This window comes from Lutra lutra, chromosome 2 (genome assembly GCF_902655055.1).
Source record: "Lutra lutra chromosome 2, mLutLut1.2, whole genome shotgun sequence".
Taxonomy (NCBI): domain Eukaryota; kingdom Metazoa; phylum Chordata; class Mammalia; order Carnivora; family Mustelidae; genus Lutra; species Lutra lutra.
Genome location: NC_062279.1, coordinates 178,858,042 through 178,879,416, shown reverse-complemented (window position 1 = coordinate 178,879,416; position 21,375 = coordinate 178,858,042). Strand labels below are relative to the sequence as shown.

The 21,375-nt window shown below is 37.0% G+C and overlaps 1 protein-coding gene across 2 annotated transcripts in view; it reads left to right on the top strand.

Moving 5' to 3' along the window:
* KCTD8 (potassium channel tetramerization domain containing 8) overlaps window positions 1-21,375 on the top strand; it is a 266,138-nt gene that overhangs the window by 44,601 nt on the left and 200,162 nt on the right. Inside the window, exon 2 of one of the 2 annotated variants that reach the window (XM_047719202.1) lies at window positions 9,130-9,179. The exons of the other annotated variant lie outside the window; for it this stretch is intronic. Coding sequence (XP_047575158.1) covers window positions 9,130-9,158 — 29 coding nt within the window. The 3' untranslated portion in view covers window positions 9,159-9,179. Of the gene's footprint in view, window positions 1-9,129; window positions 9,180-21,375 lie in introns of those variants that run through there. 2 annotated transcript variants of the gene reach the window in all.

Below are 21,375 nucleotides of genomic sequence, written 5' to 3'. Positions count from 1 at the left end.
TTTTTTTAAAAGCACACAATACAGATTTGGGGAGAACTCCTTTAAACTATATGTACTCTCCAAGGAATTCTAATATACGTTCTTTCTTGGCTAGGGGGTTACTTTTAGCTCCTTGCCCTACTCCTGCATACCCAAACTGAAAATCACACTAATAAATATTTCTGAAAGGTATTCACTTCAGCAATTAATAATGGAGAAAAATATTCTTATATATTAAATATTTTAATTTCTAAACTGAGAGACTTTCATAATAAAATTTAATAGATTTAAATTTAGTACTTTTTACTGTTCCCATGGTGAGACGGATCTGATCAGCAACCAATGGCTAAATACGTAGAAAAACTAAGGAGGGGTGAGTGACATTCTAAGTTAAGGATATGAATGTCAAGTTTGAGATTTCTATTTTAATGCTAAATAATGCAGTGCATTACATTTAGCATAGACGTTTAGAAACATATTTCTCAGTAACAGAAATAAGAATGAGTGGCATATATTTTAGGAGTCGTTAATTAATGTGGAAGCTCAGATTATATAATTGCTCTTAAGCATAGAAGAGTTTAAATAAAGAGAAAAAGAAGATCCATAGTTAAAATTGGAAACTATAAACATTATTATGAACGGGCCATTGTTACTTTTTTTTTCTATACTATAAGGATTCTGGGCTTTCTCCCAATAGTGGCTACATCAAACATTGAAACATCTGAAACAGATGTTGCGTGTTTTTTCCAAAATTTTCAAGGTTTTTATCTATTAGAAAAAGTAGGTAAGTGATAGGGAATCATACAATACCCCTATCATGCTTATATTGTGATGAGACTTGTGAACTGTTTGGGTAGGTTCTTTGCAAAGCCTTTTCTTCAAAATGTGTTCTATTTCTTGGAAGGAAACATATACTGTATGTCAGTAAATATCATAAAACCAGAGGGTACAAAGGAACATTTTGCTTTCAGGGAAACCCACTTATGCTATCGCAGTTATCTGAATCAAACAAATCATAATAAGATGACCAAAAAAAAAAAAAAAAGAGAAATCAATAATTTTAAAAACATCTTCATGAAGAGATTCTACAAGTCCCTTGCCTTTTTGCTGGAAATTTATTGTCAGTTGTTTTTTCCCCCCTTCTACTTCCTCCTAAAAAGCAGCTTACTTTTGTTTATGGACAGGTGCCATCCTAAGGACTGAAGACCATGAACCTACTCTATTTTAAATGTTTAATTGTAGGGTGTCTGGGTTGCTCAGTTGTTAAGCATCCGCCTTAGGCTCAGGTCATGATCTCAGGGTCCTGGGATCAAGCCCCACAGCAGGCTCCCTGCTCTGTGGGAAGCCTGCGTCTCCCTCTCCCACTTCCCCTGCTTGTGTTCCCTGTCTCACTGTGTCTCTCTCTGTCAAATAAATAAAAAATCTTTAAAAAAAAATGTTTCATTGTAGTTTCTTTAAAGCCTTCATTTTCTGACTTGTTTTAATTAGCTTCCTGACAGTCTTCTAATCCTTCCCTGTAACTCAAATAGTACTATGTGAATTGCTCTGTTGGGAATTATCATTTTATTGCACGAGGGAGATGTCCTTGGGATTTTCCTGATCTTTTCTCTGAGTGCCTGGGGGAGAAGCCTGGAAAAGGATGTGAACTCTGTCTATATTTACAATTCTCAGGGACTTTACTGTCTCTTGCCAGTGAACACTCAGTCTCCAGCAACTGGTAAGTCATCTAGCTCAAGGGGGGGGGGGGGGCAAACGATGGCCTGCTCTGTATTTTTTGTAAATAAACTATGGGGACACATCCATGCTCATTCATTTACCTATTAGCTATATCTGTTTTTGACATAGCTGAGTGGTCATGACCCAGTCTGTATGGCCTCCAAAGGCGAAATCATTTACTCTCTGGCCCTATGAAGAAAAGGTTTGTTGACCCTTTATCTCATCTTCCTAGTGTCCAGATATATCCCAGTTAATTAAATCACTGCTCATCTCTTCCTGTAGGCACCTGACTCTCCTTAAATTTGGGGTCAGTTGCTCACCCTATGTGAAGACTTCAGTAAGTTCAAGGTGTCAAGTTGCTGTTTGTTCATTGCTGTAGACTGGATATTTGTGTCCCCTTAAAATTTATATATTAAATCCTAATGCCTAATGTAATAGTATTTTGAGGTGGGGCATTGGGAGGTGATTAGGTCATGGCAGTGAAGCCCTCATGGATGGGATTAGTGTCAGAGAGCTCCTTCATACCTTTCACTCCTGTGAAGACACAGTGAAAGGATGACTGCCTATGAGCCAGTAAGTGGATCCTCCTCAGCAGACACCCAATCTGCCACTGCCTTGTTCCTGCATTTCCCAGCTTCCAGAACTGTGAGAAATAAATTTCTGTTGTTTATATGCTGCCCAATCTATGGTATTATGTTTTAGCACCCTGGGAGACTAAGACATCCATCACCTTTTGTTTAAAGTCGGAAGTGAAGCTCTTTCAACTCTGTATCTCCAAGTGATTCTCAGATGTCTTCATTCCTCTTCCCCTCCCTTTCCTCCCCCTACAATTTCTCTGTTAAAGAACTTGGGTTAATTTGGTAGATTTCCCAATGGTCGGTAGTTTTTGCCTAGCACTAAAATAATAGGGTGCCTTGTTTTCCGAGATTTCTTGGCTTGGTTCCCAAAGGCTACTTTTTTTCTTGGGCCTTCTTATTCCTTTCTTCCTTTTTCCTATATCCTGCTGTATTTTGATTCCATTATGAACAGTTTTTCCTCCATATCAAAAAGACAGCTTGGAAGGTCCCTTTTTACAAGCCACATAGACTAGGGCACCTGTGTGACTCAGTTAAACACCTGCCTTTGGTTCCCTCAGGGGGTTCCCTGCTCAGTGGGGAGGAGTCTGGTTCTTCCTCTCCCTCTGAACCTCCCCTCTGCTCCCGTGTACTCTCTCTCTCTCTCAAATGAATAAATAAAATCTTAAAAAAAAAAGCCACATGTATTAAACTGTTCTAGCTCTATCAGCCCTTATCATGAGACCCTATTGGAGTGGGGAAAAGCCATCCATTCAGTGATGGTTTTTAGAACTGGCCTGTGGCACTTTTCAGCGAGTACCTAGGGGCTACTTTGGGTTCTTTTATTCTGGGTGGCTTCACTAATTCCTTTTTTTTTTTTTTTTCCATAAAGTGATGATATCAGGAAGGTCATAATGCTGTTAGTGGTTTGAACCCATCCACTTTTACTCTGGGACTTTGCAAAATATCTTTTTACGTAGTTTTGGTAAATGTTGTCCGTGGATTCTTATTTTTGCTGTGTACTAAGTCTGTATATTTTTATACGAATACTCAGAAGATTTAAAATGGTGTTTCTACAGTTGCCATCATCTTCCTTGAATTCTTGATTCAGTTTTTTGATTGGTTAAGGGTATTTGAATGTATTATGTTAGAATATTTGAGAATAAGAATAGTAAAATAATTTGAGTTTTATTAAGTACAGCCACATTTGGATATATGCAAGGTGGTTGTCATGTGAAGAAACTGGATATGCATCCAAAAACTACAGAAGGGATAGCTACTCTTTTAGAATTATTTTCTCTTTGTTCATGTTCTATGTATTATCTTAAAGAACCTTAGGAGAGGCACAGTATTTGTTTTTACCATTTTACAGATGAGGAGACTGAGGCTCCAAGAGGCTAAATATGATTTGCACAAAGTTACACGCTAATAGGGAGCTGGGATTCTAACCAAGGCTTGCCTAATTCCAAGGACCATGCCTTGACCACTGTAATGCACTTGTAGTTGTTCAGCAAGGCCTGTTTTTGATTATTTCCTTTCTTTTCCATTAACTTCACCCACTGCTTTAATCCTCTACAGTAGCTTTCAAAAATAACCCTCTGATCCTTTCCCAGCTGCCGTCATGATTGTTGACATTGATCTGGCCCCTTGTTCACCCATAACAGTACAATACTAGAAATGTTAAAACCTCTGGGATAAGTTCTAGTTGGTCAGAAAGATATATGAATGAATGCTATTCCAGTTCACATTTTACTGTCACAGAAGAGATTTCAACTATTCTACCATTGGTTCTTATTTTTTGCCCGTTTCCAATTACTGCCCATTACTAATCCTGTGTTCTAGTCATAGCAGGCTATTCGCTCTCTGTAGTGCTGCCGTTTATTTTCACTGCTGTGTTTGCTCACACAGCCTTCTGTTTATGTAATGTTCCCTCTTTGCATTGCTATCCTTTAAAACCAGATGCTTACGTGGCCTGCTCTGTGGATACCTCCCCATTTTCCTCCAATGAGGAAGCAGAATCTGTGACTCCTTATTTGGTCCTCACACAATCACGGGAAAGGATCTCTATCACAGCATTCATCAGACTGTGTTTAGGCAAGATATTTTTGATCCTGTCTGTTTTTCTAGACTCTGAGTTTACTGAGGAGTGGGACATAGCTTACTCTTTGTAAACCCAGAGCCTCCACAGTGCCTGGAACACCCCAGTGACTTAAATCAGTTTTGTTAGATGAATCCAATTAGTGTCACTGATGTTATTTTCTAGTAATAAGATTAGCTTTGTGTGGTGTATGTTCTTTTTAAAAAAAAAAAGTTTATTTATTTTTTTTACTGAAGTACAGTTGATGCACAATGTTACATTAATTTCAGGTGTACAACATAGTGGTTCAACAAGTCTACATGTTATGCTATGCACACCACAGGTGTGACTGACATTTGTCACCATGTAATGTTGTTACAATACCATTGACTACATTTCCTATGCTGTATTTGTAACCCTGTGACTTGTTCTTTCCATAACTGGAACCCTGTTAGTCTTATGACTAACTTTAACTTCTTGATTAGAAAACAAATACTTAATAGTTGCATACTTATTTTGTCTATTATAACTTACAACATGTATTCAAAACTTTACCTAAATAGGCATGGCTGGATAGGGAAAGAGCATGTTTAACTAAATTTGCCACAAAATTAATCTTTTTCTTGTCTGGTAGTTCTCTGAGAATTATCTGAGTGTGAATAATTTTTTTTTCATGTAGCTCATCATGCCCAGCAAAATTAAATATTTTAATTAACTTTTGTAATCAGCTTTTCCTATTCTTGGGTCTAGTGGTTTATATTCATTTAAGCAAATTGAATTTTAAAGATAAGTTAGGGGTGCCTGGGTGGCTCAGTGGGTAAAAGCCTCTGCCTTCGGCTCAGGTCATGGTCCCGGGGTCCTGGGATCGAGCCCCACATCAGGCTCTCTGCTCCATGGGGAGCCTGCTTCCTCCTGTCTCTCTGCCTATCTCCTCTGCTTACTTGTAATCCCTGTCTGTCAAATAAATAAATAAAAATCTTAAAAAAAAAAAAAGATAAGTTAAACACAGCTTTACAAAGCCAACTTCAGATTGATTCTCTTTTTTCTGATGTCACGTACTTTATCAGCTTACGTTTCTGTCATTCATTTATTTGTTCACTCATTTAATACATCACTTGTGTATTGAACGATAATAACTGTCATTTATACACAGGTCTAGGATTCGCTCAAGTCAGAGTGATGGGTCTTTCTGGAAAACTGTGCTTTAAATTTTAAAATCACAATGAGGCAGAAATCACAGGACATCAAAAGACATGGACTAGACAAAATGGTTTTACTATTCATTTATTTTCTGATCAAATAGTTTAAGCAATATTCACAAGTTAATTGATTAAAACTTCTTCTGGTCCTCTTTTTCACCTAAAGGTGAATTTCACCTAAAGGTGAAATTATTCAATTGTTCCAGTTGGCCCAGGCTCCAGGTTTTCATTATTCTTTTAATGACTGAGATTAAAAAGTGAAGATATCTTACCGTGCAGACAACTTAAATACATTATAGGCTTAGGGGCTCTTTTTTAAGAGGTAGGCTTTTGATTCCTTTTTCTGAGGGTAGAAATTAAGGATCTTTGGATGACATTCAAACATAATTTTTTTAACTCAGCTGTGACACTTCAGAGAAAATTTATCTCTTTTCAAACATAAATATAAGAGCAAACAATTTCTAGGAAAATAGAGACTATTTGGTGTTTTCTTTTCTTTTTTCTGTTTTTTCTTTTTTTAGGATTTTATTTATTTGTTGTCAGAAAGACAGAGAGAGAGCACAGGCAAGGGGAGCAGCAGGCAGAGGGAGAAGCAGGCTTCCCGCTGAGCAGGGAGAGTGATTTTGGACTCTATCCCAGGACCCAGGGATCATGACCTGAGCCAAAGACAGATAGATGCTTAACTGACTGAACCACCCAGGTGTTCCTCTTTTTTTTTTTTTTTTTTTAGATTTTATTTATTTTAGAGAATGAGAGAGAGAGAACACATGAGCAGGGGCAGAGTGAGAGGGAACGCTAGAGGGGGAGAGGCAGACTCACCTGCTGAGCAGGGAGCCTGATGGGGGGCACGGGTAGAGGGGGACTTGATCCCAGGACTCTGGGGTCATGACCTGAGCTGAAGGCAGACACTTAACCGACTGAGCCACCCAGGTGCCCCAGTGTTCTTGTTTCTTATTGCAATTTGCAGTTTCTAGTTTTGGAAAAAGGCATGCACACCTTAAGGTAGCTTGTTTAGGACACTGGATATGGTATATGCAGTCTGCTAATGTCACCAGTTTCCTACAAGATAGGAGACTTTTTTCCAGTGGGTGCTGCTAGTATTTTTGTCAGGCCTCATGGAAGAGGTTTTTCTTAAGGATTTGCCATGGACAAGGGATACAAACCCAAGTAATAGATGGTTCTTTCTGTCAAGTAGTTTATAATCTAACCGGAAAAATATACAATCAGTGATTACAAATAAGTGTGACAAATTCTTTTGAGTCACTAATTTACTAGGATAGATGGTCTTATTTTATTTTTAAGTGATTTTCAAGGCTGATGTAGATAAAGTGCTCTCCTCGGGAGTAATAGTCTATGAGCTCTAATTTGGACATACATTTTAATAAGCTTTGTTTCCTAATTTCTATGAGAGATAAAAGTTGGGGCTTGAGGATTTGCAGTTTGGACACATGGGGATTCAATTTCTGGCTTAATATTAATTGTGTGATCTTAGATAAGTTACTTAATTGTTCTAAATATCATTTGCTCCACCTGTGCAATGCCTCAGAAATTATTTTGAAGATTAAAAGAAATTTATGATTGTAAAAATTCATAGTATAGAGCCTGGTACCTAACAAGCCCTTAAAATATATTTGCTATCTTTATGTTACTGTGATAATGCCCTGACTCAGTTTTAAAATATTTTAAACAACTTACAATGTATCTATTCAAAGAAGTGTCAAAAGAAAAGGGAGTGAAATAAAGGTGTTACAAAGGGATCATGGCAGGGCATTGAGACCTCAGAAAGAGGCCAGACATGACAGGCCAAATGGAGTATCAGTTGTCAGGATGCATCTTTTAAAATAGACTTATCAGGACAAGGGGATGCTTCCTACTTTGGTCTCTTTTACAGTGGAGACAATTACAATTCACCAGCCAGAGCACTTTTGCCCCTTTTTTATATCCTGGACAATTTGATCATTAGCTGTTTGCACAGTTAGCATAGAAGCAAATCAAAGATAATTACATTGACTTGTGGAATTTTTTATTCAGGTTTCCTAAAAGCCCCATGAGACCTCCTGACCAGAAGAGTACACCTTTCTAATAACTAGTGTACTTCAGGGTCTCTTTCCTTTGGTCATCCTGAGTAAAAAAAAAAAAAATCTTCCCAATCTTTTGCTCTTTTTCACTGTTCTTTTTCCAGTATTCTGTGAAGACCACCATACTAGTTTGCTGTTACAGCTGTAACTAACTACCTCAAATTTAGTGGCTTTAAACAATGTGCATCTCACAGTCCTGGAGGTCAGAACTCTAGATCTCACGGGGTGGTTGTTGACAGAGCTGTGTTTTCTCCCGGAGGCTCTAGGGGACAGTCTGTTTCCTGCCTTTTCCAGCTTCAGGAAGCTGCCTGTATTCCTTGGTTCCCGGTTCCCTCCCATCTTCAAAACCAGCCGAGTAATATTGCAAATCAGTCTCTGTCTCTTTCCCTGTCTTTGCCTCTCTGTCTTTGTCCAGCTCTCCGGCCACTTTCTTTTACTTATAATGATCCTCGTGATTTCACGGGGCCTGCCTTGATAAGGTTTTTTTTTTTCTTTAAAGATTTTATTTATTTATTTGACAGACAGAGATCACAGGTAGGCAGAGAGGCAGGCAGAGAGAGGAAGGGAAACAGGCTCCCTGCTGAGCAGAGAGCCTGATGTGGGGCTCGATCCCAGGACCCTGGGATCATGACCTGAGCCGAAGGCAGAGGCTTTAACCCGCTGAGCCACCCAGGCGCCCCGATAAGGTTTGATTATCTCCCCCCTCCCGCCCCTCCATCAAGATTCTTAATCACATTTGCACAATCTCTTTTGTGTGTAAGATAACATATTCACAGGTTCTGGGGATCAGAGGGTGAAATTTGCCAGAAGCATTATTCTGTCTACCACAACTACCTAGTTAGTCTTTCTGTGTGTCTGGTAATACTGTTGATTGCATAATGACATTTTTCACACTTAACAATGCTATAATTAGATTTCCAGACTGCTCTTTAAGCATTGATTGGGAGAAATCTAGTCCTTTAGGCAGATTTCTGTAATAGCTCATCTTATTCCTTATGTGGTTATAACCTTATAGGTTAAAGTTATTTTGAATTTCAAGTACTTCTTTTACTTACCAACTAGAAATCAAAAGATGAGGTCATATATTTCAAAGATTTCCATCTGTAGGAATGGGAATTTCTTTTCTAAAGTTTATCTTTTAAAGCTGCGAGTTTCAGTTACCTGGGGTATTCACTTGCATGGAATTGCTCATTTTCTAGGGATGTTAATTCAGTTACTTATTACTATAGCATATATATGAGTTTCTTAAATTTTGGCAAGTACTTTAATCTGATTCCTCATTTAGATGTACTCATGCTTTTCACTGTCCACTTAGGTAAATTATACAATAAATCTTCCTTTTTGAGGGTCTTCTAATATATTTGCAATGTGTTTGCATTGACTTGATGAGCTATGATAGATACTGTTATTATAGGATACTGTATTAAACAGCAAAATTTAAGGGCAGAATAAGCATCTTTTACCCAGGAGTGACTTCTAGATGGCATGTAGGCAATATTTTATTGCATTATCTATTCATTTTATAGGTCCTGAACTCATGAATAAATTGCAATAGCAGGGAAGCATGATCATGCCAAGGTAAGAAAATTGGGAGAAAGGGTTCAGAAGAAAGAAAAGAAGTGTGTGTGTGTGTGTGCATGCACATGTGCTTCAGACAAGCCCTTTGAATAAGTAAAAATTATCTACATGAAGTCTTAGGCAAATAGCTTTATATCATGTTAGATAATTTAGCTAATTGAAAATATGGCTATAAAAATTATAACATTAATTTTAAAGTGTATTTTGAGTGTCAAGATAGTGATTTCTTTTTCATTCCATTATATACTTGAAGACTATTTTATCCAATTAAATACTCTGAAAATTTGTAATCTTAGGCCAAGTTCTGCCTTCCAAGTTAATCAAAGAAGCAGATTTTCTAGGAATCCCTTTCAGAGAAGGCTAATTTTCAAAGATATATGGCTCCATGCTGACTTCTAGTAGATGTATTGCTTTTAGAAGTTGTACTGACTCTTCTGAGCCATTAAGCCAATGCATAATATTTTATGGATACTGTTCTGAGAAATTATATTATAACTTGGGAACCTACTTATAATATCTATTCTTTCTTCATTAAAATAACTTTGGAGTTTTATGAGGTAACTCAGGGCTGGTGGCTGGAGGGATAATATTGATAGTATGAAGTAGCTAATGGAGGAATATGTCTTGCTTGCTTTCCATATCCCAGTTAGTCACTATCATATTGTTGTAAGGTATAAGCTGGTAGCCCCACTTTCCAGGTAAGAAAATGGAGTTTCAGACAGATGTTAAATTTGTTACTGTAGATTAGCTTTTTAAAAAGAATCTTATAAACAAGGAGATCTATTCAGCTGTCTACATGAATATCTGCTCTCAAGTCTCTTTCTAAATTATTTACTTTAATTATCATGACATGATGCTTTGCTCTAAATAGTCTAGATTTTACCCCATGTTCAAAGTATCAAAATTTTGTCTACAGTAACTCATGAATGTTAGCTCCTAGGCTGTTGTAACGAAGTACCACAGATTGGGTGGCTTAAAACAACAGATTTATTTTCTTAGATCTCTGGGGAAGTCTGAAATCAAGGTTCCTATATAGGGCCATTCTCTGTCGGTGAAGCTCGTGAGTAGACTCTTTCCTTGCCTTTTCCTATCTGATTGTCTCTCAGCTCTTGGCTTTCCTTGGCTTGCAATGGCAGCTCTTTAATCTCTTCCTCGGTCATCCCATGACATTTCCTGGGTGTATCTGTGTGTCTTCACTTGACACTCTTCCTGTCCTCTTCCTCTCTCTCCTCTTCTTCTTCTTCTTTTTTTTTTTTTAAGATTTTATTTATTCATTTGACACAGAGGAGAGAAATCACAAGTAGGCAGAGAGAGAGAGGAGGAAGCAGGTTCCCTGCTGAGCAGAGAGCCGGATGTGGACCCTGAGATCATGACCCGAGCCAAAGGCAGAGGCTTAATCCACTGAGCCACCCAGGCACCCCATCTCTCTCCTCTTCTTATAAGGATACCAGTCATATCGGAATAAAAGCATATCCTACTCCACTATGACTTTTTCTTATCTAATTACATTGGTTACAACACTGTTGCCAAATAAATTAATATTCTGGAGTCCTGGGGGTTAGAACTGCAATGTGTCTTATTCGGGGGACACAATTCAACCCATGACACCATGTGTACAGCATTTAGAAAAGCGTAGATTTTCGTAATTAGTGTGTTTTGACATTAGGTTCTCAGCTTCATATCCAAGGATGTCACAACTAATGATTATAGGAAAATAATTATTGTACTTTTTTATAAGTAAGTGTTTCTCCAAATTTCTTCCAAGAAATGCTCTTTTTAGTGTGCTCTAAGAAAAATGGAATGCATTATCAAATACTTGAGGGATATACTGAATATTATTCTACATTTTATTCACCCTTCTCCGAGACCTAGTGACCCTTAGGATGTTAAAGTATATCCAGCTAGGCTATCATTGAAAATAGAAGGAGAGATTAAAAGCTTCCAGGACAAACAAAAACTGAAAGAATTTGCAAATACCAAACCAGCTCTACAGGAAATATTGAAAGGGGTCCTCTAAGCAAAGAGAGACCCTAAAAGTAGTAGATCAGAAAGAAACAGAGACAATATACAATAACAGTCACCTTACAGGCAATACAATGGCACTAAATTCATATCTCTCAATACTTACCCTGAATGTTAATGGGCTAAATGCCCCAATCAAAAGACACAGGGTATCAGAATGGATAAAAAAACAAAAACCATCTATATGTTGCCTACAAGAAACTCATCTTAAACCCGAAGACACCTCCAGGTTTAAAGTGAGGGGGTGGAAAAGAATTTACCATGCTAATGGACATCAGAAAAAAGCAGGAGTGGCAATCCTTATAGCAGATCAATTAGATTTTAAGCCAAAGATTATAATAAGAGATGAGGAAGGACACTATATCATACTCAAAGGAACTGTCCAACAAGAAGATCTAACAATTTTAAATACCTATGCCCCTAACGTGGGAGCAGCCAACTATATAAACCAATTAATAACAAAATCAAAGAAACACATTGACAATAATACAATAATAGTAGGGGATTTTAACACTCCCCTCACTGAAATGGACGGATCATCCAAGCAAAAGATCAACAAGGAAATCAAGGCCTTAAATGACACACTGGACCAGATGGACATCACAGATATATTCAGAACATTTCATCCCAAAGCAACAGAATACACATTCTTCTCTAGTGCACATGGAACATTCTCCAGAATAGATCACATTCTTGGTCCTAAATCAAGTCTCAACCGGTATCAAAAGATTGGGATCATTCCCTGCATATTTTCAGACCACAATGCTCTAAAGCTAGAACTCAATCACCAGAGGAAATTTGGAAAGAACCCAAATACATGGAGACTAAACAGCATCCTTCTAAAGAATGAATGGGTCAACCAGGAAATTAAAGAAGAATTGAAAAAATTCATGGAAACAAATGATAATGAAAACACAACGGTTCAGAATCTGTGGGACACAACAAAGGCAGTCCTGAGAGGAAAATATATAGCGGTACTAGCCTTTCTCAAGAAACAAGAAGGTCTCAGGTACACAACCTAACCCTACACCTAAAGGAGCTGGAGAAAGAACAAGAAAGAAACCCTAAACCCAGCAGGAGAAGAGAAATCATAAAGATCAGAGCAGAAATCAATGAAATAGAAACCAAAAAAACAATAGAACAAATCAACGAAACTAGGAGCTGGTTCTTTGAAAGAATTAATAAGATTGATAAACCCCTGGCCAGACTTATCAAAAAGAAAAGAGAAAGGACCCAAATAAATAAAATCATGAATGAAAGAGGAGAGATCACAACGAACACCAAAGAAATACAGACAATTATAAGAACATACTATGAGCAACTCTACGCCAACAAATTTGACAATCTGGAAGAAATGGATGCATTCCTAGAGACATATAAACTACCACAACTGAACCAGGAAGAAATAGAAAACCTGAACAGACCCATAACCAGTAAGGAGATTGAAACAGTCATCAAAAATCTCCAAACAAACAAAAGCCCAGAGCCAGACGGCTTCCCGGGGGAATTCTACCAAACATTTAAAGAAGAACTAATTCCTATTCTCCTGAAACTGTTCCAAAAAATAGAAATAGAAGGAAAACTTCCAAACTCATTTTATGAGGCCAGCATCACCTTGATCCCAAAACCAGACAAGGATCCCAACAAAAAAGAGAACTACAGACCAATATCCTTGATGAACACAGATGCAAAAATTCTCGCCAAAATACTAGCCAATAGGATTCAACAGTACGTTAAAAGGATTATTCACCACGACCAAGTGGGATTTATTCCAGGGCTGCAAGGCTGGTTCAACATCCGCAAATCAATCAATGTGATACAACACATTAATAAAAGAAAGAACAAGAACCATATGATACTCTCCATAGATGCTGAAAAAGCATTTGACAAAGTACAGCATCCCTTCCTGATCAAAACTCTTCAAAGTGTAGGGATAGACGGCACATACCTCAATATTATCAAAGCCATCTATGAAAAACCCACCGCAAATATCATTCTCAATGGAGAAAAACTGAAAGCTTTTCCGCTAAGGTCAGGAACACGGCAGGGATGTCCGTTATCACCACTGCTATTCAACATAGTACTAGAAGTCCTAGCCTCAGCAATCAGACAACAAAAGGAAATTAAAGGCATCCAAATCGGCAAAGAAGAAGTCAAACTATCACTCTTGGCAGATGATATGATACTCTATGTGGAAAACCCAAAAGACTCCACTCCAAAACTGCTAGAACTTGTACAGGAATTCAGTAAAGTGTCAGGATATAAAATCAATGCACAGAAATCAGTTGCACTTCTCTACACCAACAACAAGACAGAAGAAAGAGAAATTAAGGAGTCCATCCCATTTACAATTGCACCCAAAACTATAAGATACCTAGGAATAAACCTAACCAAAGAGACTAAGAATCTATACTCAGAAAACTATAAAGTACTCATGAAAGAAATTGAGGAAGACACAAAGAAATGGAAAAATGTTCCATGCTCCTGGATTGGAAGAATAAATATTGTGAAAATGTCTATGCTACCTAAAGCAATCTACACATTTAATGCAATTCCTATCAAAGTACCATCCATTTTTTTCAAAGAAATGGAACAAATAATCCTAAAATTTATATGGAACCAGAAAAGACCTCGAATAGCCAAAGGAATATTGAAAAAGAAAGCCAAAGTCGGTGGCATCACAATTCCGGACTTCAAGCTCTATTACAAAGCTGTCATCATCAAGACAGCATGGTACTGGCACAAAAACAGACACATAGATCAATGGAACAGAATAGAGAGCCCAGAAATGGACCCTCAACTCTATGGTCAACTCATCTTTGACAAAGCAGGAAAGAATGTCCAATGGAAAAAAGACAGCCTCTTCAATAAATGGTGTTGGGAAAATTGGACAGCCACGTGCAGAAAAATGAAATTGGACCATTTCCTTACACCACACACGAAAATAGACTCAAAATGGATGAAGGATCTCAATGTGAGAAAGGAATCCATCAAAATCCTCGAGGAGAACACAGGCAGCAACCTCTTCGACGTCAGCCGCAGCAACATCTTCCTAGGAACATCACCAAAGGCAAGGGAAGCAAGGGCAAAAATGAACTTTTGGGATTTTATCAAGATCGAAAGCTTTTTCACAGCAAAGGAAACAGTGAACAAAACCAAAAGTCAACTGACAGAATGGGAGAAGATATTTGCAAATGACATATCAGATAAAGGGCTAGTGTCCAAAATCTATAAAGAACTTAGCAAACTCAATACGCAAAGAACAAATAATCCAATCAAGAAATGGGCAGAGGACATGAACAGACATTTCTGCAAAGAAGACATCCAGATGGCCAACAGACACATGAAAAAGTGCTCCATATCACTCGGCATCAGGGAAATACAAATCAAAACCACCATGAGATATCACCTCACACCAGTCAGAATGGCTAAAATGAACAAGTCAGGAAATGACAGATGCTGGCGAGGATGCGGAGAAAGGGGAACCCTCCTACACTGTTGGTGGGAATGCAAGCTGGTGCAACCACTCTGGAAAACAGCATGGAGGTTCCTCAAAATGTTGAAAATAGAACTACCCTATGACCCTGCAATTGCACTGCTGGGTATTTACCCTAAAGATACAAACATAGTGATCCGAAGGGGAACATGCACCCGAATGTTTATAGCAGCAATGTCTACAATAGCCAAACTATGGAAAGAACCTAGATGTCCATCAACAGACGAATGGATAAAGAAGATGTGGTATATATACACAATGGAATACTATGCAGCCATCAAAAGAAATGAAATCTTGCCATTTGCAACGACGTGGATGGAACTAGAGGGTATCATGCTTAGCGAAATAAGTCAATCGGAGAAAGACAACTATCATATGATCTCCCTGATATGAGGGAGAGGAGATGCAACATGGGGGTTGAGGGGGTAGGAGAAGAGTAAATGAAACAAGATGGGATTGGGAGGGAGACAAACCATAAGTGACTCTTAATCTCACAAAACAAACTGAGGGTTGATGGGGGGAGGGGGTTGGGAGAGGGCGTGGGGTTATGGATATTGGGGAGGGTATGTGCTATGGTGAGTGTTGTGAAGTGTGTAAACCTGGCGATTCGCAGACCTGTACCCCTGGGGATAAAAATATATGTTTATAAAGCTGTAAAAAAAAAAAAAAGAAAGAAAGAAAAAAAAAGAATAAACCTTCAGACTGTTTCAGTCTTCAAGCCTTAAAAAAAAAAAAAAAAAAAAAGAATACTAGTTGTTTTATTGTGCTATTAATAAAATGATGCCCCAGGAGCAATTGAAATATACAAATAAGGCTGAAGGAGCTTGAAGTAAAAGCCCCAGAATCCTATGCTTTGGGTTTGTGTGAGTTTTTCCTATCGTCTTTTATGTCAGGCATTCAGTTGACAGTTTTGTTTTTTCTCTGTTTCTCAGGCACTTTATTCTATCATTTATTCTAACCACTTGCTGTTTTAAAATACACTACAAATTAGAAAACTGATAATGAAGATTATTTGGTTGTTTCTAAAATAGTAAGATTGCTGAAAGCTTTTTTTCCCCCTGCAGACCTTTTTTTTGGTTTGTTTTTAAAATGATTTATTTAATTTAAGTTTATATAATTTAATGTCTAATAGTGGTTTTGTTTAACTGGCTTGTAAAGTTTTTAAAAATTCACATTAGGCTCTCATAGCATACCACATGTGATAATATTTTTTAATACAATTGTTAATAGTTTATAACTGCTTTTTTAAAAATTTCAATTCCAGTGTAGTTAACATACAGTGTTATATTAGTTTCAGTTGTACAACATAGTGATGCAACAGTTCCATATACTACTCAGTTCTCATCAAGATATCCTACAGAATCTAGAGCATATTTTTCTACGTGGTTGAAATTGCTAGCTCAGTGACTTCTATCCAGTTGGTGAAATGTTCTTGTGTGTCCCTTAAAATGATTATTTTTGTGGAAGCTAAGGATAGCTCCCAAGCTACCATTTCACCATTATTTCTGTCTCTGAATGCCCCTCTTTCCCCATCAGTTCCTTATAATTTCTCCTAATGGGTGCTGACCTGGCTACAACTATGCATTTTACAGCGAGACTACTCTAGTCAGAAGCTTGTCTTCCTGCCCATTAGGGGATGTGAACTGCTCTCCCTGTACTGCTTTATATTAGATGAGAGTTCTGTCCTGGAAGAGCTGCAGACAATCCTTGGGGTCCCACTTGGATATATAAAAATCTCACTTTATTCTTTGTCAGTCATTTTACTTAGAAGAATCATAATGCTGAAAGGATGCTTAGAAATTTTCCATTCCGGTCTTTCTGATTCAAAAATCTTCCTTCTAATTTCTCAACTGTTAACTATGTTAAACCCTATCTTGGTGTTTGTGTATATGTCATTTGAGGGGATTTTGATGTTGTTGTTGTTAATAAAGAACTATAGTTAAATGTAACGTATATAGCAGGTATATATTATCCATTTTCACAGTGTTCATAGAACATAGAATGTATAGGCAGCACTAAAAATATGCTACAGATATTTCCTTTTTATTTAATACTTAGGGATCATTTAGTAAGTCAAGGTTCTAATTTTAACAACTACTTTATGATTATATTTAGGAGTATGAATTAATACCTAATAGATTGCCAAGTAAAATCACTAGTCTATGCTAGTACTTTACATACACTGTTTCATTTAATCTTTCATTGGCCATGTTATTTTGACCTGTATTGCAGATAATGAAACCAAGGCTCAAGGATTTAACTTGCCCTTCACAGTAGATAGATGATAGGGCTGGGATTTGATCTCAGAGTTGCCTGAAACCTCAGTGTGTGTGTTTCCTACTCTACTGTACTGCTTTTGATGGCATAAGGGTAAAAAAAAAAAAAAATCAGAGAAGCGGTGAGACCAGATTAACTTCTGAAGTATGAGGACTCGGTAGGCTATGAGTAGGAGAACAACTCTCGTGCGGAGAGTGGCGTGTGGGAAAGAAAATCAGCAAGTCAGAGACCTAGGGTTATTTATAGGACTTGAGGAGCATATTCTGATTGTAATGGTAGGGTTTGAGAGGAGAGAAATTTAGGTAGTGTTATCCGCAATAACAGACTGGGAAGTTGAACCTTGTTTCGGTAGATGATGAAGAATTATTGAAGGATTTGATTCCAGGCTGATGGAATGTCTGATGAAGGTGTTGAATTAAAAAAAAAAATAATGTGCTAACTGTATCAATTGAAAATTGAAAAGACAGTAATTGAAAAGACAGTCTTCAAAGCATTAAAATGAATAAGCAGTTTATTTAACAATTGAGATGAAAATGATGAGAATCTAGACTAGTTTAATAAATTGGGAGATTTTTTGAAGGCAGTATCTTTTGAACTTGTTTGGGGATGAAGGAGATGAATGAGAAGTGAAGATGCTGAAATTTATGTTTTAAATATTTGGAAAGATTGTGATAATATTGATTGAAGTAAGGACAACGCAAAGCGGTACTTTTTTGAGGAATAAAAAAGTAATGCATTTAGAAAATTGTGGGATGATGGTTAGAATATGGAATGGATATGTCTAGTGGGCTATATAAGACAATTGGAACTGAACTCAAGTGCTGGCTGAGGATTTAGGAGAAAAATTAGATAGTTATCTATATACATTTAACGTCCAAGATTTGTGTTCTTATATTTATTTAGTTGTTATGCTTAATTCAAACATTTAAATACCCAACTTGAGCTCTTAAAATTAACCTGAGAACAGAAACATTTGTAAATACAATATGTAAATTTAAGAATAAAAATAATGTGACAAGAAGCACAGATGGGATCTCCTTCACTGGAATCACAAATATTTTTTTTCAAAAGAAATATATATATATATATATATATATATATATCTATATATATATATATATACACATATATCTATATGTATATATATATGGTTAAAGCTGTCATTCCTTTGCGTATTTATGCTCCTATATCCTTTTCTTAGATTTGATATTTTATAGATCATGTTTGACTTAAGAGCAGAGCCCTATCTTTCGATGCATAAAATTATGCTTTGAAGTTGAATGTCCTAGCTATATTTAACTCATGAAAGATATCCATTATATACTGAGTACTTTACTGACTACCAAGAACTTGTCCCTTTTTTACCTAAACCTGAGAAGTGATAGTCACTGTATATTAATCTCCTTATCCTTGGATGCTGTTCCAGTGTGGGAAGTAAAAGAGGTATTCAGGGTACTACGAAGAAAGCAGAGATGTCTCAGTCTGAAGGAGACATGAAACTTTTTTTATTAGCCAGAATTTTACAAAGAAATGAAAATAGAGGTGTTGATCTCAAAGAAAGCAGGGCTGCCAATATATCATGTCAGTCTTCTAGCATGGCCGCCCCTTTCTTTTACTCTTGTCCAGTTCCCTCCAACCAAACCTTGTTATGAGAATGGCTCAGAGAATAAAGACATGCTTTGGGATGACAAAAACTGTCTTATTCCTTGTTCTCTGGAGGAAATACAGTAAATCCTTCCAAATACTCATAGCTGGAGAGATGATTGATGAGCTGATCACCACATTAACCTTGACCACTCTTAAGAAACTTCTCCTTTTTTTCTTGGATTAGGCTAAAACCGGATAACACCTTCTTCTTGGTAAGTAGGGCTATTAGAGTAGAGATCCTGAGAAGAAAACAGAGGAAAACAAGAATGACACTAAGTAGCCATGACCACTCCTTCTTCTACTCTTCTATGGTTATAAAGGCCTGACCGATCAGATCTTTGACCCTAAAGAAGAGCTCATTTTGCAAGTGATTTTGTTGTTTTAACCTAGCACCACCTATGGGTATTTTAAATCCTTTTTCTATTGTTTTGGTTAGATCAAAAGCTGGCATATTTGGTCATGAATATTAGATCTCAGGAGGTAGAAATCCAAATCTAAATGAAGAAGCCTCATGAAATTTAAAGTTAGAAAAATAAAATTGCAGTTAACTACTTCGAACTGTATTTTTTTTTTTTTAGGTTTTTCAAGCAGGTTTGTCCTAAGAAACCCAAAATATTTTACTTCAAATGTTGCTGAGTGAAGGTGAACTGTGATTATTATGAAACAAGAGAGGCATTTAGCGGCTGAAAGTCTGACCTAAATTTTTCTCAACATTCAGGGAATGTTGAAAGTGCGATTGCTTGACAAGCTTCATTACTTTTATGTGACTTCAAACATGAAATTAAATGTAAAATGATAGAATGTTGAATGAGTATGAGTTAAGAGATTTCTTGAAATGCAAAACATGAGGATTTAAAAAATTAGATACCCAATTTCTGCATCTCATTCTTCCCCTGGGTGTATGTCAGACTGGCTAGCTCTTGAGGTCATTCAGCTTATTTCCTCTTCTGGATTCTATCTCAGGCCGGAGGCAAAATTTGGATCATACTCAAGGACATGCTGATGTTCTAGGAGAAACTCTATATGGGGTTTATCCAATTAGTGTCCCATTAAAGCATGATCTATAGACTATAATACATAAAGATAAAATGTCATACTTATTTGTCCTCTTGGCAATGTCAAGGCTCATGTAGATCTTGTTTGTGTCACTAGGCAAAATTTTCTCATTGGTAATTTAAAAATTTTGTACTTATGACCTTTATAAAGAGAGAGAGGAACAAGACATGAAATATAATGTAATGAGAACATAGCAAGGAATTTAATGTCTGGATTTAAGGACAGTTGACTATTAGGAGAGAAAAATAACTTTCTATTTTTTGGCCTTCTAAGGAAAAACGCTTCCATATATGACTTTTTCGGAGATGACCATTTCTTTTCAAAATGTAGATATCTTATATTAAAATGGACATGACATCTTTTTCAATGTCAGTGCCAATAAAATGATTTCTATTTTAGAGATTAATCCATTGAATCCTGACATTCTATGGAGACATTGAAACTGTGAGATGAGAGTGGATCTTAGTTTTGTAGGGACTGAATTCAGTGCAATATCAGGGGCAGGCAGCTCTCCTAAAAGAAGAATACACCATAAATTGTGAATACAAAACTAGGTACAAAAGTGAATCTTTCACACGAGAAAATAAGTTACAACAATTTGCACATTAAAAAAAACGGTGACAAATAGCAAAAACGTTTCAAAGTCAATAAAAATGACATACTTCTACAAAGCTTACTTCTTTCACTACATTTTATGGCTACATGCTCATAGTGTCTATTATGGGCTGGATTGTGTTCCCCCCAAATTCATGTATTAAGATTCTCATCCCAAGTATCTCAGAATGAAGATAGGGCCTTTATGTGGTAATTAAGTTAAATGAGGCCTTTAGGGTAGACGCTAATCCAATCTGACTGGTCTCCTTACAAGAAGAAGATGAAAGACACACAAAGGGACACCAGGGATGTATACTCACAAAGGAAGACGACGTTGAGGACACAGGGAGAAGGTTGCCATCTACAAGCCAAGGAGAGTCGCCTGAGGAGAAAACAAATCTGATGCCACCTTGAGTTTAGACATCTAGTTCCTAGAACTGTGAAAAAATATATTTCTGTTGTTTAAGCCTCCCAGTCTGGGATATTTTGTAATGGTAGCCCTAGCAAACAAAGGCAGTGCCTCTACATTTTTTTCTATTAAAATGATTTTGCAATATTTTTATAGAGAAAAAAATAGAATTTAACTTTTCTTCTGGTATGATTGATTGAAATAGGTTTGTTTCATTATTGGGTTGCATAAACCATGTGACTTTCCATATAGATGTACTGACTTTATGACTAGCAAACAGGGTAATTGTGATAAATTCTGTTTTGTTCAACTCCAACCCCCTCATGCATTCATAATTATATATGCTGCATTGTTGAGTATGTTGACAGGAGATGTCTTGGGTTTGAACCATGTTGACGAATTTCCTGTTTTCAATTATACATTGAAATGTTTGATAAATGAGGGAAAAAATCCCACAAATTAGCTTCTAGCGCCATTCATTTCCAATCTTATTTCTCCGTTACTGACCACATACTTTTAGTGCTGGGAGCCAAAGGACACATTTACATCATGGTAGAATCTTCAGTCTCTGCCTTTGTTTTGCAGAGCTGAATAAGTTGTCCAAGTGAACAGTAGGAGTGTTCTCCGAAGCCGTTTGTATACTGAGATGGCTAATAGAACGGAAGGCATTTAAAATCATTTCAATATATCTGA